At 41.6% G+C, this 15148-nt stretch overlaps 1 protein-coding gene across 3 annotated transcripts in view; it reads right to left on the reverse strand.

The window, feature by feature from the left end:
- arid2 (AT-rich interactive domain 2) overlaps nucleotides 1-15148 on the reverse strand; it is a 103038-nt gene that overhangs the window by 51485 nt on the left and 36405 nt on the right. For 2 of the 3 annotated variants that reach the window (XM_084330591.1, XM_084330593.1), the window contains 5 exons: nucleotides 13675-13893; nucleotides 12942-13009; nucleotides 10334-10406; nucleotides 5883-6133; nucleotides 5285-5381 (listed from right to left, as the gene is read on the reverse strand). In XM_084330591.1, coding sequence (XP_084186717.1) covers nucleotides 5285-5381; nucleotides 5883-6133; nucleotides 10334-10406; nucleotides 12942-13009; nucleotides 13675-13893 — 708 coding nt within the window. Of the gene's footprint in view, nucleotides 1-5284; nucleotides 5382-5882; nucleotides 6134-10333; nucleotides 10407-12941; nucleotides 13010-13406; nucleotides 13511-13674; nucleotides 13894-15148 lie in introns of those variants that run through there. The other variant, XM_084330592.1, reaches the window with a different exon arrangement.

A 15148-nucleotide genomic window follows, 5' to 3' on the forward strand; every position in this document is an offset into this window, starting at 1 on the left:
GTTGGTCTGATGCATCGTCACATATATGACCCGACTCATGACTCACTCCTGCATCACTGTACAGATCAATACTACAACTCTGTACATACATCTGATTGGCACCATTACTCAGTAGTACCAACTTATATATTTTATACCCAGTTTAACCACCTGTGCATTGTATATTACTGTTGCACTTTACTGTTACATTTGCACTCTGATTGGAGGCCAAACTTCTTTTCGTTGTACTTCAACTTGAATAGTATGATGTAAAATATGTTAACAGAATATAATGTAACTCATCGCAATTTTAACTATTGCCAGTAGGGGTGGGAATCACCAGAGGCCTCACGATACGATATTATCACGATACGATAGTATTGCGATACAAAATATATTGCGATATGCTGAGTATTGCGATATATTGCGATTTATTACCTTTTTTCAACTGCAAAGTAAAACTTTGTCAACATGTTTTATCTAATAAAATAAAGTTTTCAGTCTGTTCATCTCACTTCAATCATGTTTATTGCAGCAAATGGGATTTTCTCAAGCAGACGGATGTCAACACTAATCTGTGTTGCATACACCCGACAGACTGAACCGTTTGTATTACAGTCATATTCCAACTTAACTGAATGCACACAGTGTGTGTGTGTGTGTGGACTACTGTACTATTACAGGTATTGAAATGAACAATGCAACTTCCTTATACAAATTTCTTTTTTTTAACACTTTAACCGCCGAAAACGCCGGCCCTCGTCATTCCCCGCCATGCTCATTCCGCCGAGGACGCCTTAACTCGTCTTTGATGTCAATATTTCAAAAATCTGTCATCGAAATCATATTTCCTTTCCGGGGCCCTGAGACACAAGTGTGATCTCCTCTCAACTCTCTAGCGGTTCAAGAGCGCCATCTGGTGGCCGATCGCCAGATCGCCAACCGGATATTAACCTTTGAATCAGTAGTACTCATGCAAATGTGGTCCGGCCACTCTCTATAGCTCCCGCGACTCCATCTTGAAACACTGGATAATAGATCGCTCGCCCTAACTCAATAAACAACGTTATTTGGACGTATATACTATTATACAACCTGGAAATGGATCAGGCATTTCTACATCCCATAATCGAAAACGGTCTACTCCACGCTGATCGTCCAACGGCGCGAGGAACATACGGTAAGATTCAGCGCTATATTCTAACGTGTTCAATATAAACTGCTATGATGAACATATGACCCACTCTGGATGAATCATCTAACGTTGCCCACGGAATTATAAACGATCCCCCGCCCATCCGGTCATCATCAGATCATACGTAGATCATTCTAGAAGTACGTCCAGTTGAAATTTTTCATCTCGCGCCGATCGCTACCAAACTGTATTTCATCATCAATATAATGCATTTAGGGCTATAAATCACGTTCTGAAGAAAGCTGCAGAAAACGATAAAAACATACTTATACTTTAGACCATATTTTAGTATGAATATGTGAATGAAAAAGTTTAACGTTGCTACACCCTGAACAATACATATAGGACATTGAATGGGCCATAATAATGGCAATGTAGCAATAGAATTTAAAAAGTTATAGCCCTGCAAAGAAGGGGAACTTCTCCATAGACAAATAGAGCTGGCGAGGGATGGTAAATTATGAATTTAACCCATGGCGATCAAAATGTTAATAAAAAAGTAATAATATTTGCATAATAAAATATCGATACTTGGCGTCCTTGTATCGATACAGTATCGCCACGCAAAGTATCACTATACTGTATAGATATTTCCCCCCACCACTAATTGCCAGTATCACCACAAGTCAGTGGTCATCAGAAGAAATAAATGACCTAATGTTAATCAATGAGTTACTGTATAAAATCAACAGACCAGACTGATGCAACAGTTAAACATGTGTACAGGGTATTTGGGGGGTTGCCCCGGCAACGTGTACAGGGTATTTGGGGGTTGCCTCTGCAACGTGTACAGGGTATTTGGGGGGGGGGGGGGGGTTGCGTCGGCAACGTGTACAGGGTATTTGGGGGTTGCCTCTGCAACGTGTACAGGGTATTTGGGGGCGCAGAGGGAGAGTCGTGTTTTGTGTAATTGGTTATTCAGAATTGTAGGAACTTCGCCAATGTCAAAAGTAGTCGTCATTCAGAACTGAATATATGCAATTAAAAAAAGGTTATACAACAAGGTTTTATTTTTAGGTTAGGGTATCTTATGTATACTGCACCTCTGTATACTGTTGTATACTTTACTTACTCAATAGTATATATTTAGATTCTTGTTTATTGTAACCATATATATTGTAATGTATAAAATAGAGCTGGGCCGTTACCGGGCTGCGTTAACGCCGGACTATTATCGCGCGATAATACAATTGATGCCGTTAATCTATTCTCAAACTTGGGTCTCCTCTCCTCTCTCCGTCTGCACGAGAAGCGAGCCACTCACAGAAAATACACATACGGGTACTTCAGGGAGGGGCCTGTCTGTGGCTCTGTGTGATCTCTCCGTTTGAGAAATAAAACAAAAGTCTGGGTACACTTTACGAAAGTCGATGCCGACAACGCACGTTGCCACAAGTGCAATAAAACATTTGCAAGTATGGGTGGCAATACAAGCAATTTGTTAAAACATCTGTTGTCAAAACATAACATTAGTCTGCAGAAATGCAGTTTTCGACTGCTTTGCTCGCAGTGTTCCATCTCCATACACGTCCACTGCAGGTAAGCCAAGATAATACGGAGTTAGCTAGGCTAATAACAAATTATTACGAATAGGCTAATAAATAAAATATAATTGTTTAGCTACAAATATATTTGAAAGATGACAACTTTTTATAGATCGCCATTCGTCAGGCTGAGGCTGCAGCCACCATGTACCAGCCCACCCCTCCCTCTACACCACCGGTCCCAGCCAAGCCAGTCCCTTCACCCTAGCAGCTAGGAAGGATGACAGAGGATAGGGTGAACGAGTGTCACAGGGCTGTGACCCAGTTTGTTGTCAAAGGCCTGCACCCCTTCTGGAGTCCAAGGGCTTTAGGTAACAACTAATCATTCAGTGTATATAGTTTTTTTAATCTTACATTAGTTGTTTATTATAAAAGTCTATAATTCAGACATATTTAAAACATTGTTGCTGCTGTTGCTGAAGAAATAATATTTATTTATTATATTAATTTATAAAGTTATATAAAAGAACATTGCTGCTGCTGTTGCTGAAGAAATCATATTTATTTATAAAGTTATAAATAATAAAGCAATGTCGATAAAGTACCAAACCGTTAAACAGTATCGATAAGAGTAGTAGTATCGATAAAATCCTAACGATACCCATCCCTAGGTAGAACACACGTATTTTGAATGCCTTCGGCAGACTTCAAATGAGCCATTTTAATCTAGATTAATCTAGATTAACTCCAGGATTGCAGATAGATTAATCTAGATACAAATTTTTATCTATGCCCACCTCTAGTATAAAACTGAGACATACAGACCCTCATCTGCACCTTGATGCCTCAGATGTGTATATTCAGAGTTAATTATATTGTTCACTCTGCCTATTTTTACTTTTCTACTGTACTATAATTGTATTGCCTGTATTTATGTCTTTCTACCATTACCCTGTCCTCCCCCATGCTGCTATGATGCCTGAATTTAAAAAAGGATAAAGAAATATCTTATCTTATTTGACAGCACTATGTTAGACAATTAGTTAAATAAACACACAACCCTACATTTGGATTACATTTAGTTACGGACGGATGCAGGTGGCCACATTCACTGCACACTCGTTTCACATTCCATTACGCACCATTCATTTACCCATCCCAAGCCCCGCCCTATTTCCTTGATCCTCCAATCGCAACTGTTGCTTCCCTCAAAGCCACATTTGTGATTGGAGGATGGAAAGAAAGAGGGCGCGGTTTGAGACGGGTAAACTGACAACACTTTGTGCCCTGCGATGGTTGGTCCCTTTGGACGGTGATAAAATAAAAAGCCAGATAACCACACAAAGTCAAGAACACAGCGTTTGAACGGCGAGGAGAGGCAGGGAAAGCAATTACTCTTTTCAGAAGCACAAGCAATTAATCTGACGAAACCACTGAACCGTGAGAGGAGCAAACCGCACACGATACCGATTACATGGAGCCCACAGAAGCCCCAAGACAACCTGGAAGTTCGCTAATGTACCTTATATCCTCCCAGCAATTCATTTTTGTACACTGTAGTGCACATTAGGTTTAGCTTGATTCACCTAATACTATACATGTCACTCCATTGAGTCCCGACGTTCCTTACAGAGGACAACTGTAGCTTTCCAATGATATTTCATGTGTTGGGTTGTGACCATGCAAACTTGCCTTTTTTCTTTTCTTTTTTTCTTCAAAATGGTGGTCAACACAAAAGGCACATTGCACGGAAAAAATAAAGATAAGCATGATATTCATATTTAAAATGTTTTTGAATGTTATTATATATTTTGATTGTTTTTAGTAAGTAAACATCTAAGGAGCATTTTGAGAGAGTTGTGAGAGTTAAACATTTATTTTCAGAGGAAAAACATGAATTGATTAATGTACACTGTCACTTCGGGACTTACTGTATGTTTGTTTCATATTTATTTAGTAGACAGCTCTATGTAAGAGTGTGAGAGATGAAAGATGAAGAGCCAGATGAAGTTGATAAAGACCATCAGTCTTCTGGATGCTCTTCAGAAAATGGGCCTGCCTGCTACTGAGACAATTCAGAAGAATACAATTTGACGTTCTCTTTTCTTTTTTGTCACACACCCTTTTGGCCAGTGAAAATACTGAATGTGGATGCAATTTTGATAATTCCTATGTAAGATTATTATTGTTTTACGATCAATGAAGTCCGGCTGTGCACTACAGTGCACATTTTGTAAAATATGAATAGAGTAAAGTACAAAAAAATGTAATAAAAAAATCTTTGAAATGTGTTCTTTAGCACCCAAACACTTATATTATCCCCAAAAAATACAAGTGACAAAACTTCCCCCCCCCCCTGCGTCTCAGGAGGATATGAGACAAATAAAACTAAACTTAATGTGCATGTACCTTATGAGACAAATAAAACTAAACTTAATGTGCATACCTTATATGAGACAAAACTAAACTTAATGTACATGTACCTTATATGAGACAAAATAAAACTAAACGTAATGTACATGTACCTTATATGAGACAAATAAAAACTAAATGTACATGTACCGTATACGAGACAAATAAAACTAAACTTGAACTTGAGACAAAAAAACAAGAGCCAGACAATCACCTCTCATCTTGAGAAAGCGGTCCCTAGACATCAAGCATTTGGTGATGGTGTGAAACATGAGGTGGGTTGTTCTAAAGTCATCAGGATCCAACTGGAGCTGCGTGGAGAGGGGGAAAAAGCAGATATTAAAACATATTTCTTCTAATATTAAGCTTGCAAGATCTTTTTAGAGTTTAGAATTTATCCATTGGCAAGTATTAAAAACACATCACTAGGCAGCATTTAACACTTTCACTACCACACTACAGAAGGCTAACCTTTCTGAAAAGTAACAGTTCTTAGTGAAAGGGTTAACCTTCTGTAGTATGGTTGTGAAAGGGTTTAACACTGTCGTTTAAGCATTTAAAGATCTGCAGGAACATGAGGGGATCCAAGCAGAAACACCCCACAACTGTCAGACATAAAAACACATCCAAGTCAATTTGCGATTACATGACACATGATCTCAAGTGTGACACTTATTGCAACGCACTCCTCATCGGGATCCCTAGCAAGAACATCCAAAGGCTACAATGCATCCAGAATAGCGCTGCTAGGATCCTGATGAGAGTGTGGAAATACCACCATATCACACCCATCCTCAAGTCCCTTCACTCACCTCTGCGGCCACGTTGCCAAGCGTGTCCAGCCCCAGCTGCCGGAGGGAGATGAGGCTGCAGTGGGCGCAGAGCAGGAGGAAGCGCAGGCAGGTCCGGTTGGCGGCGAGCAGCTTGACGTTGGCCTCCTCGAAGGAGAGGTTCCGGAGGACCACGGCCACCTGCATCACCCGCTGGCCCTCCATGTCGCTGATGCCCAGCTCCCGCGGGGGGTGGAAGAGAGTCTGCCAGGGCTCGTCGCACGCCATGCCGTCTGCCCAGAGAGAAAGATGAGACAGCCCTCCTTCAAAGCTCCATCGTTGTTTAGGATGGTTTATTTTGACACACGTACAAATAAACAAAACATCTAAAAAGATCGTCACAGGTGACACTTAAGAACCACTCGAGTACAGTGAGTACTCAAGTAATCAATTACTCACGCCCAGGGTAGTAGGGTTAGTAGCTTCTGTCTGATTGTGGAGGTACTGAGGGTAGTAGCTTCTGTCTGATTGTGGAGGTACTGAGGGTAGTAGGGCTGACCTTCGAAATATTTTTTTTAATGTTGTGGGACTTGTACAGCACTTTGTTCAACTTTGTCAGTGCTGTAAAGTTTAAACCTTTTTAAATCTTAGACAAACCAAACACTTTGCTTTCATGAAATATTGTAAGCCGTCATTTGAGGCTTTAGAAAAGCAGCACAATGAACACAAATCTGTCAGTGCCGAGTCCGACCTCATCTTAAATAACAAACAGCATTGCTTGTTGTAGTTAACAAAGAGAGACATAGTTGATTTAGCAAAAAAAACAAAAAAAAAAAAAAACATAAAAAAAGAAAAATTATAATTGAATTTTATTTTCATATTCGAATCCCATGCCCATCGAACGAAGCTTCGAAGTATTTAAGACAGCCCTAGAGGGTAGTAGTGTTAGTAGCTTCCGTCTGATTGTGTAGGTACTGAGGGTAGTAGTGTTAAATCAAATCAAATTTATTTGTAAGGCCCGACAACACACGTTAATGTCCCCATGGGCCGGACACGTCTTCTTTAAACAAGTCAAGAAGAAACATAACAATAAGTCAAGAACAAAACAACACCATAAGGTCCAACAAATTTAAAATAAATGCAAATAAATGAATGAATGCAAGCACTCCCAGACATACCCCACGCGAAGGTAAGGAAAAACTCACTAAAACCTAACAATAGGGAACAAATGCTCCACAGGCAGTGTGGAGGAGAGAAACATTAGAAGGGCCATTCAAGGGGGGATCTCCCTTCTTAGATGTCGGTGATAGTAGTGTTGCAGACTAACAGTTGGTAAGCATGCACTCATGTGTGTAGTGAAACACAGATGAGTGCATGCAATAGCAACTGAACATTTTGAAAAATTAAAGATAGAGCCGATAGCGATAGCAACTGAACATTAGTTAGTAGCTTCTGTCTGATTGTGTAGGTACTGAGGGTAGTAGGGTTAGTAGCTTCTGTCTGGTTGTGTAGGTACTGAGGGTAGTAGCTTCTGTCTGATTGTGTAGGTACTGAGGGTATTAGTGTTAGTAGCTTCTGTCTGATTGTGTAGGTACTGAGGGGTAATGGGGTTAGTAGCTTCTGTCTGGTTGTGTAGGTACTGAGGGTAGTAGGGTTAGTAGCTTCTGTCTGGTTGTGTAGGTACTGAGGGTAGTAGCTTCTGTCTGGTTGTGTAGGTACTGAGGGTAGTAGCTTCTGTCTGGTTGTGTAGGTACTGAGGGTAGTAGTGTTAGTAGCTTCTGTCTGGTTGTGTAGGTACTGAGGGTAGTAGCTTCTGTCTGGTTGTGTAGGTACTGAGGATAGTAGCTTCTGTCTGGTTGTGTAGGTACTGAGGGTAGTAGCTTCTGTCTGGTTGTGTAGGTACTGAGGGTAGTAGGGTTAGTAGCTTCTGTCTGGTTGTGTAGGTACTGAGGGTAGTAGCTTTTGTCTGATTGTGGAGGTACTAAGGGTGGTAGGGTCAGTAGCATCTGTTGTGGCTAGCCGTTAGTTGTGCTATATGGACCTAAACACTCCTGGCTGTTCCATGAGTGGAGAGAACTGCTGCAGTGCAGACAGAGTGGAGGTAATGTAATGTTAATTATTACAAATGATAACTGTGACTTGACCGACAGTAAGTATTAACACATTGGTCGCGAAGAACGGCGTAAGTCGTTATTGCCCGCCATGCGTTGAACGCCAACAACGGCGTAAATCGTTTTTGGGATCAATATTTAATTTTTTCGCCATGGCATTCATAATTCATCCAGCCTCCCTCCGGACTGCAGCGGCACCCTGTATGAGATTGCAACGCCTCAATACCGCCGCCTGGTGGATGGTCGGGCGAGTTACACTCTCGCCAAAACCGGAAGTGGCGATCGGTGCATCGAGGAAATCCCTCCGGCAGTCATATCTTGTTACGTGGATCCAGACAAACACTCAGTGCATTTCGATCACTTTCTAAACGCAATAATCGATATGATTTCGGCGTTTATCGCGCCATACAAACCTGAAATGGATGTAGGAGATCGACGTCAAATAATTGGGATCTTTTTCCTCCAGTCTCATCGGCGAACGGTAAGAGGAATATAACGTTATTTTCAGCCCGATTGTTTATTCATTTCACTGCAAACCATCTGCTCAACATATCAACCCATACTAAATAAAGCCGTTATTGACTATCAAGGAATTATAAACTACGCCCCCCCCCCCCTTCCTTCACGCATGATGAAGCATAATGTATACCGATCATATAGATTTGAATTTTTTAATATAGCGTGTATAGGAAAGAAACGCCAATCGATAATCTATCATATGCATCAGGGCCTATAACTCTCGTTTTTGGAATTACAGCAGAAAACCTTAAAAACATACATATATTCTAGACCAGTGGTTCCCAAAGTCGGGGTCGCGACCCAAAGGTGGGCCGCGAGCAGCCACGGGAGGGCCGCGAGATGATTAAAAAAAAAAGATTTTTTTGCCACTGAACTTAGAAGCAGGCCAGGACAGTGTTTCTAGTTGTGTTCTAAAATTCTATTCTATTGTATTCTAAAATGTGACTATATGGTTTTATATTAACTTAATAAATAAACTAAAACTAAAAATCTACTTATTTCAACGAACATTTCAAACTAAATAACAGATTATGCACATAAAACGCTGAAAACAACCGAAGCAACAATAGTATTTTAATGAGGCTATTATTATTATCATTATTATTTTGCAACAAGTTAGCCCTCTCATAAATAGCACATATAAATGAATAACTAACTTGAACTAACTTAATAGGATTAAAGTGATATTTGGCTAAAAAAATCGGTCGCCTCACAAAAAAAAAAAAAAAAAAAGCCTGACGATGTGCATTGGGCCGCGGCTCTCTGACGCCTTATTTTCTGGGTCCCGGCCTGAAAAGTTTGGGAACCCCTGTTCTAGACGGTATTAACACAACAATGTATGAATGAAAAAAATATAACGTTCCCACATCCTGAACGATAGATAATCGACGTTGAATGGGCCATAGTAATGTCAATATAGCAATCAAATTAAAAAAGTTATAGCCCTGCAAAGAAGGTAAACATCTCCATAGGCTTTCAACGGTGGCAGACTGGGTACAATGATGGGCACAATGCCCGGCGCCCAATGTGTTAAGGCAATAACGTTATAAACTCAATAAACACAGGTAATATTTGACCGGAATTTATCCCATTTGTCCCATGAAAATGAAATATTCCTGGACACGTGCACCAAAAATAACACAGATATGAGGTGCTTTATGCATACTGCACCTGTGTATACTGTATACTTACTTAATCATAGCATATATTTAGATTATAGCGTGTATTGTAACTATTTATTGTAATGCAAATATAACTGAGGGCATACAGACCCTCATCTGTATGTTATTTACACTGCCTACTTGCTCATATGCACATACTCAGAGTACATTATATTGTTATATTGTTGACACTGCCTATTTAAATTTTTTACTTCCCCACTGTACTATAATTGTATGACCTGTATCATGTCTTCTACTATCACCATGTACCTGTACCTCCGCTCCCCCCTCCTCTCTCCCCCATGCTGCTATGATCATGCCTGAATTTTCCCAAGGGGATCAATAAAAGAACATCTTATCTTAGCATCTAAAAGCTGAATATATGGGGGGTGTGGCTCACTGTTGGAGATATAATTGTTAGGAATAACTTACTCAGTCAAGTGGATCCGGATAATATGGTTTATTAGCCAGATAGATCAAAATATGTACAAGAAAGTTAGAGATATGGCTGAGTGGCTCTCGCTCAGGTGATCAGCTACAAGACCCAGGATGAGGAGACCAGAATGACGTGGGGAGGATTCCTTTATAGTTAGGAGGGGGAGGGGGAACCCCATAACATGGGTCAAATGGGGGGGGGGGGGGGGGGGGGCAGGAGAGGGGACAAATGGAGGGGAGATGAGCTCTGTATTTCCTCCACACTCACCATGTGCTGGACCGCTCTGCTGGTCTGAGATCAGATCCCTTACTTCAACGTCCTCCACCACTTGCTTCCAAAACTGTTGAATCACAGAGGCGGTTAGAGATGCATTATTCAAAGCAGGCTTGATGTCAGTTCACTTTTAACCCTTTCACTGCCTCACTACAGAAGGTTAACCCTTTACTATCACACTACAGACGGTTAACATGGTGACCACCCACATTTCACTGTATGCCGTGACAAATAAAACTCTTGACTTGACTTAACATTCCAATGTTTACAAACATTACCAACATAAACAGATTTCTAGTCACAAAATACAACAAATGCATGTAAAAACGTCCATTTACTTGTTGTCTCAGGTTATATTTTGTATCAATGTCAATCAACTAGAGAATGAAAACATGTCTCGATTCCCATTCTTCGTTGTTGGCAGTAGGGATGCCCATTTGTATGCGTTTGGATCACTGATCAGGCCTTTAAAAGGCAACGCCGTTGACAGCAATTTACTTCCAACAAAATTAAGGAATCAGATTTACTTAAACATTTTATGAATCCTACGAATGAAGTGATTTATCACGAATTAATTGAACACAGTTTTACTTTATATTTTTAATCGATTTGAAATCTAGGCTAACTGATTCCAGTCCTGATCCTGTAGTTGCATAGCCTGGATCCATAGTCCATAGCTCTTGGGAGTTAGACTAAGACTCCCAAGATGCAACACTGAAGGGAACAGGAAGACGTTCTTTCCAACAGCTATCAAGACTATACAACGCATCACTGTGCCTCACTGAGCACAGAGTGCCAGTACTAACTCTGGCATATCTTCCTGGACTTTTTGACTTATGACTTTTTACATCAACCTTTTACATTTTTTATTATTATTAATATTATTACATTATACTATATATTTTTGGCTGTATATTTTAGAATGTATATAAATATTTTAGAATGTATATCCCTGACTGTATTTTTATTCTCATTTATGATTTGTGATTTCTGACCACCTAAATGTTTACTGTGAGCGATCTGTAGCGCTGACTTTCCCTTGGGATCAAATAAAGTACTTCCATTCTATTCTATAGTAATTCTCTGATTAAATGGGGGTGGTTCATCGGTCTGGTCTCTCTGAGGCGCGGTGGTTCAGCGGTCTGGTCTCTCTGAGGCTCGCTTCCTGCCGTCAGACGATCCTCCAGAACAGCTCTCCCAGGCCTGGCTCATTTGTGAACACAGCACCACCTTGTTTTACCCGTTTAAAAAATCATAGATCAATAAACCAAATGAGCCCGCTTGGTTGAAGAGATCTACTAATAAACTAGAAGACCACTCAAGTCTGTTGAATAGAAAGTCATCAAAACCAACAAGATTCCAATAGTGTATCATGTCTCTTGTTTTTACCATTTTGGCTTTACGCTCAACTCCGCTCCCGTCAGACCAATTGAATAAGTGGAACCATATGAACCTGCTACCTTGAGAAAGCCCTGTGGTAAAAGACCATATGAACCTGCTACCTTGAGAAAGCCCTGTGGTAAAAGACCATATGAACCTGCTACCTTGAGAAAGCCCGGTGGTAAAAGACCATATGAACCTGCTACCTTGAGAAAGCCCGGTGGTAAAAGACCATATGAACCTGCTACCTTGAGAAAGCCCTGTGGTAAAAGACCATAAACCTGCTACCTTGAGAAAGCCCTGTGGTAAAAGACCAAAGGCGATTCATCCGGCAACAGACAGGTCTTAAATCCAGCAGGTGACTCCCCAGGTCTATAGGCAGAAATATGATCCAACATCCGACTCAACAGGAACAGATGCTTTTTTTCTCCCATGCCCCAATTTAGTCGTTCGCCAATTCCTTTCCCCCATGACCACGTGTCCAATACAGGGTCATGTGGTCTATACAGGGTCATGTGGTCTATACAGGGTCATGTGGTCTATACAGAGTCATGTGGTCTATACAGGGTCATGTGGTCTATACAGAGTCATGTGGTCTATACAGTGTCATGTGGTCTATACAGGGTCATGTGGTCTATACAGGGTCATGTGGTCTATACAGGGTCATGTGGTCTATACAGGGTCATGTGGTCTATACAGGGTCATGTGGTCTATACAGGGTCATGTGGTCTATACAGGGTCATGTGGTCTATACAGGGTCATGTGGTCTATACAGTCAGGTGGTCTATACAGGGTCATGTGGTCTATACAGGGTCAGGTGGTCTATACAGGGTCATGTGGCCTATACAGGGTCAGGTGGTCTATACAGGGTCATGTGGTCTATACAGGGTCAGGTAGTCTATACAGGGTCAGGTGGTCTATACAGGGTCATGTGGTCTATACAGGGTCATGTGACCTACACAGGGTCATGTGGTCTATACAGGGTCAGGTGACCTACACAGGGTCATGTGGTCTATACAGGGTCAGGTGACCTACAGGGTCAGGTGGTCTATACAGGGTCATGTAGTCTATACAGGGTCATGTGACCTACACAGGGTCATGTGACCTACAGGGTCATGTGGTCTATACAGGGTCATGGAGTGTTGGCGTGGAGTGAAGTTACCTGTTGGGAGCATGTAACGGTAACGGAGCACTTTAAAGAGAAGGATCTTTATTACTTTACCTTGAAAAAGTCCCGAGAGGTTTTCTCCTTCCAGTCCGTCCCGAACACAGCGGAGAAACTGCCGAGCGCTGCAAGAGGCAGAAAGGGAGGGTTAACAGGAACCATCTGGAGGGTTAACAGGAACCATCTGGATTAAAGATCTAGTCTTCCTGCTGCTTTCTCCTCCTCAAAGTATATATTCAAGAGACGGTAAAGGGGGGGGGGGACTTAGATCTTCCAACTTATGATGAAGGAGAGAGATGGAGAACAGGGGAACTGGGATCCACAGAAGCCTTCAGATATGTTTACCAGCTCAACGTCTCAAGTGAAGATACTGGCTGCTATCGTGTTGTCATTTCTTTGGTTATTATCTTAAATGTATGTACTTCTTTTGTTTATTAATCTATTTGATATTCCTGTACCTTTTTAATACTTCAATACAAGGCAGCATATTCGTATAGAAACTTCTTTGCCTTTCGTCATTACCTAGCCTCTCCTTACTCCTCAAGAACCCAGCCTGGTCCATAGTATTCTCCTTACTCCTCAAGAACCCAGCCAGGTCCATAGTATTCAGCCTGGTCTTGTATGTATTCTCCTTACTCCTCAACTGTAAAAGTCACTGCACCACATGACGTCTTAAATCACATAATACTTTGTTTATGCCAACAAGTGCCATCAAGAGAAGACATGGACTATGTATATTGATACAAACAGTAAAGTAAAAGAGGGGGTGAAACACCACCAGGTGACGTACAGTCGTCGAAGACCCCTGCGTGCGCCAGCAGCAGCGTGACCAGCTTGGGGTCCTTCTCCAGCTGCATGGCGTGCTTGCTCTCGTTGGAGAGGAGCGTGCAGACGTTGACGGCGAAGTCCACCTCGTTGGGCAGGCCCGACAGCAGCGACAGCACCAGCTTGTTGTAGTCGCACGGCGCCACGAAGTCCACGGACAGTCCGTAGCTTTGGCGGAGATATTCTGCGGACAGAGGAGGAACACAGAGGCATGAGAAACGGGGTGGGGGGGGGGGTCCTGTGTGACACTGGGGTCAGTCACACGCGCTGCGCTATGAGGCTACGTTCATAATTCATATACATTTAGCTGAACGCTTTTACCCAAAGCGACTTACAAGTTCTGTACGACAAGTCATAAGGAAGGGTACAACTATCAGCTGGGGAACAATGTTCATCAAACAGTGTTGAGTATGTGGCAGATATCATCCCCGTTCCATGGCTACGTGGAGGAAGGGAGATACTACTGCCACGGGCAGAGGAGTCAATTAGGGAGCTGATTAGGACCGACAGAACACACCTGTGCACCACGTGATCACCCACATCCCACACACACACCAGACACACATAACATAAAACCCTAGGAAAGAGTAATGTTGAGTGGAGGTGAGGAAGGAGTAGAGTACAGAGAGAGAGAGAGAGCAAGATACGGAGTTTGTGATGTGGTAGTTGTAAGGAGAGGTGAAGCGAGAAGGTGTTCGTGGTACTGGACCCTGGACTGGCTGAGATACCCGCTTGTGAAACTGACCCTGGACCGGACGACAAACCCTGAGTATTGAACATTCCCTTTGTGTACGAGAGCCCGATACGTGTTTTGACCTTGGACTGTTATCCGACAACTCTAATTGCCCATCGGACTATTTTGCTTCTATTCAATAAATATATTTTATTTATTGAAATTGTTTGTTTTGAACAGTGTCGAGCCTGAACACCACCAGGTAATATATACAGTAACATTAGGAGCAGTAGAGGGTTGGGAGCTGGATGGCATTATGAACCAGTAGAGATCACTTAAGCATCACAAATCAACAGCACCCGTTGTCAATATTTATGGCTCAAAACCAATTTCCGACAATTAGTTACACTTTATAAATGGAAAAATTATATTTCTTGATTCAGAACAATTTTATCATGGATGAACAAAACTTTCAATGGTTGATTTGAATTTCAGGGACTTTTTAAGCACCTTGTTAAAAAATTTTGCTGTTTCAAGCACTTTAAGGACCTTGTGTGAACCCTGTTCACTGTTCATACTTTTTGCACATAACTGACCAATTGCGCAGCCCTGCTAAATATCTCATCCCACTGTATTGTTATTTTATTATAATTAGTGTATATCAGCGTTTCCGTTAGCCGGTAATTACCGGTATTTGACCGGTATTTGACCGGCAAAATCTGTTGAAGTCCGACATATTTAATCTCTCCGGTCTTAATGTCCGGTG

Source organism: Notolepis coatsorum, assembly GCF_963971535.1.
Source record: "Notolepis coatsorum genome assembly, chromosome: 15".
Classification (NCBI taxonomy): Eukaryota; Metazoa; Chordata; class Actinopteri; order Aulopiformes; family Paralepididae; genus Notolepis; species Notolepis coatsorum.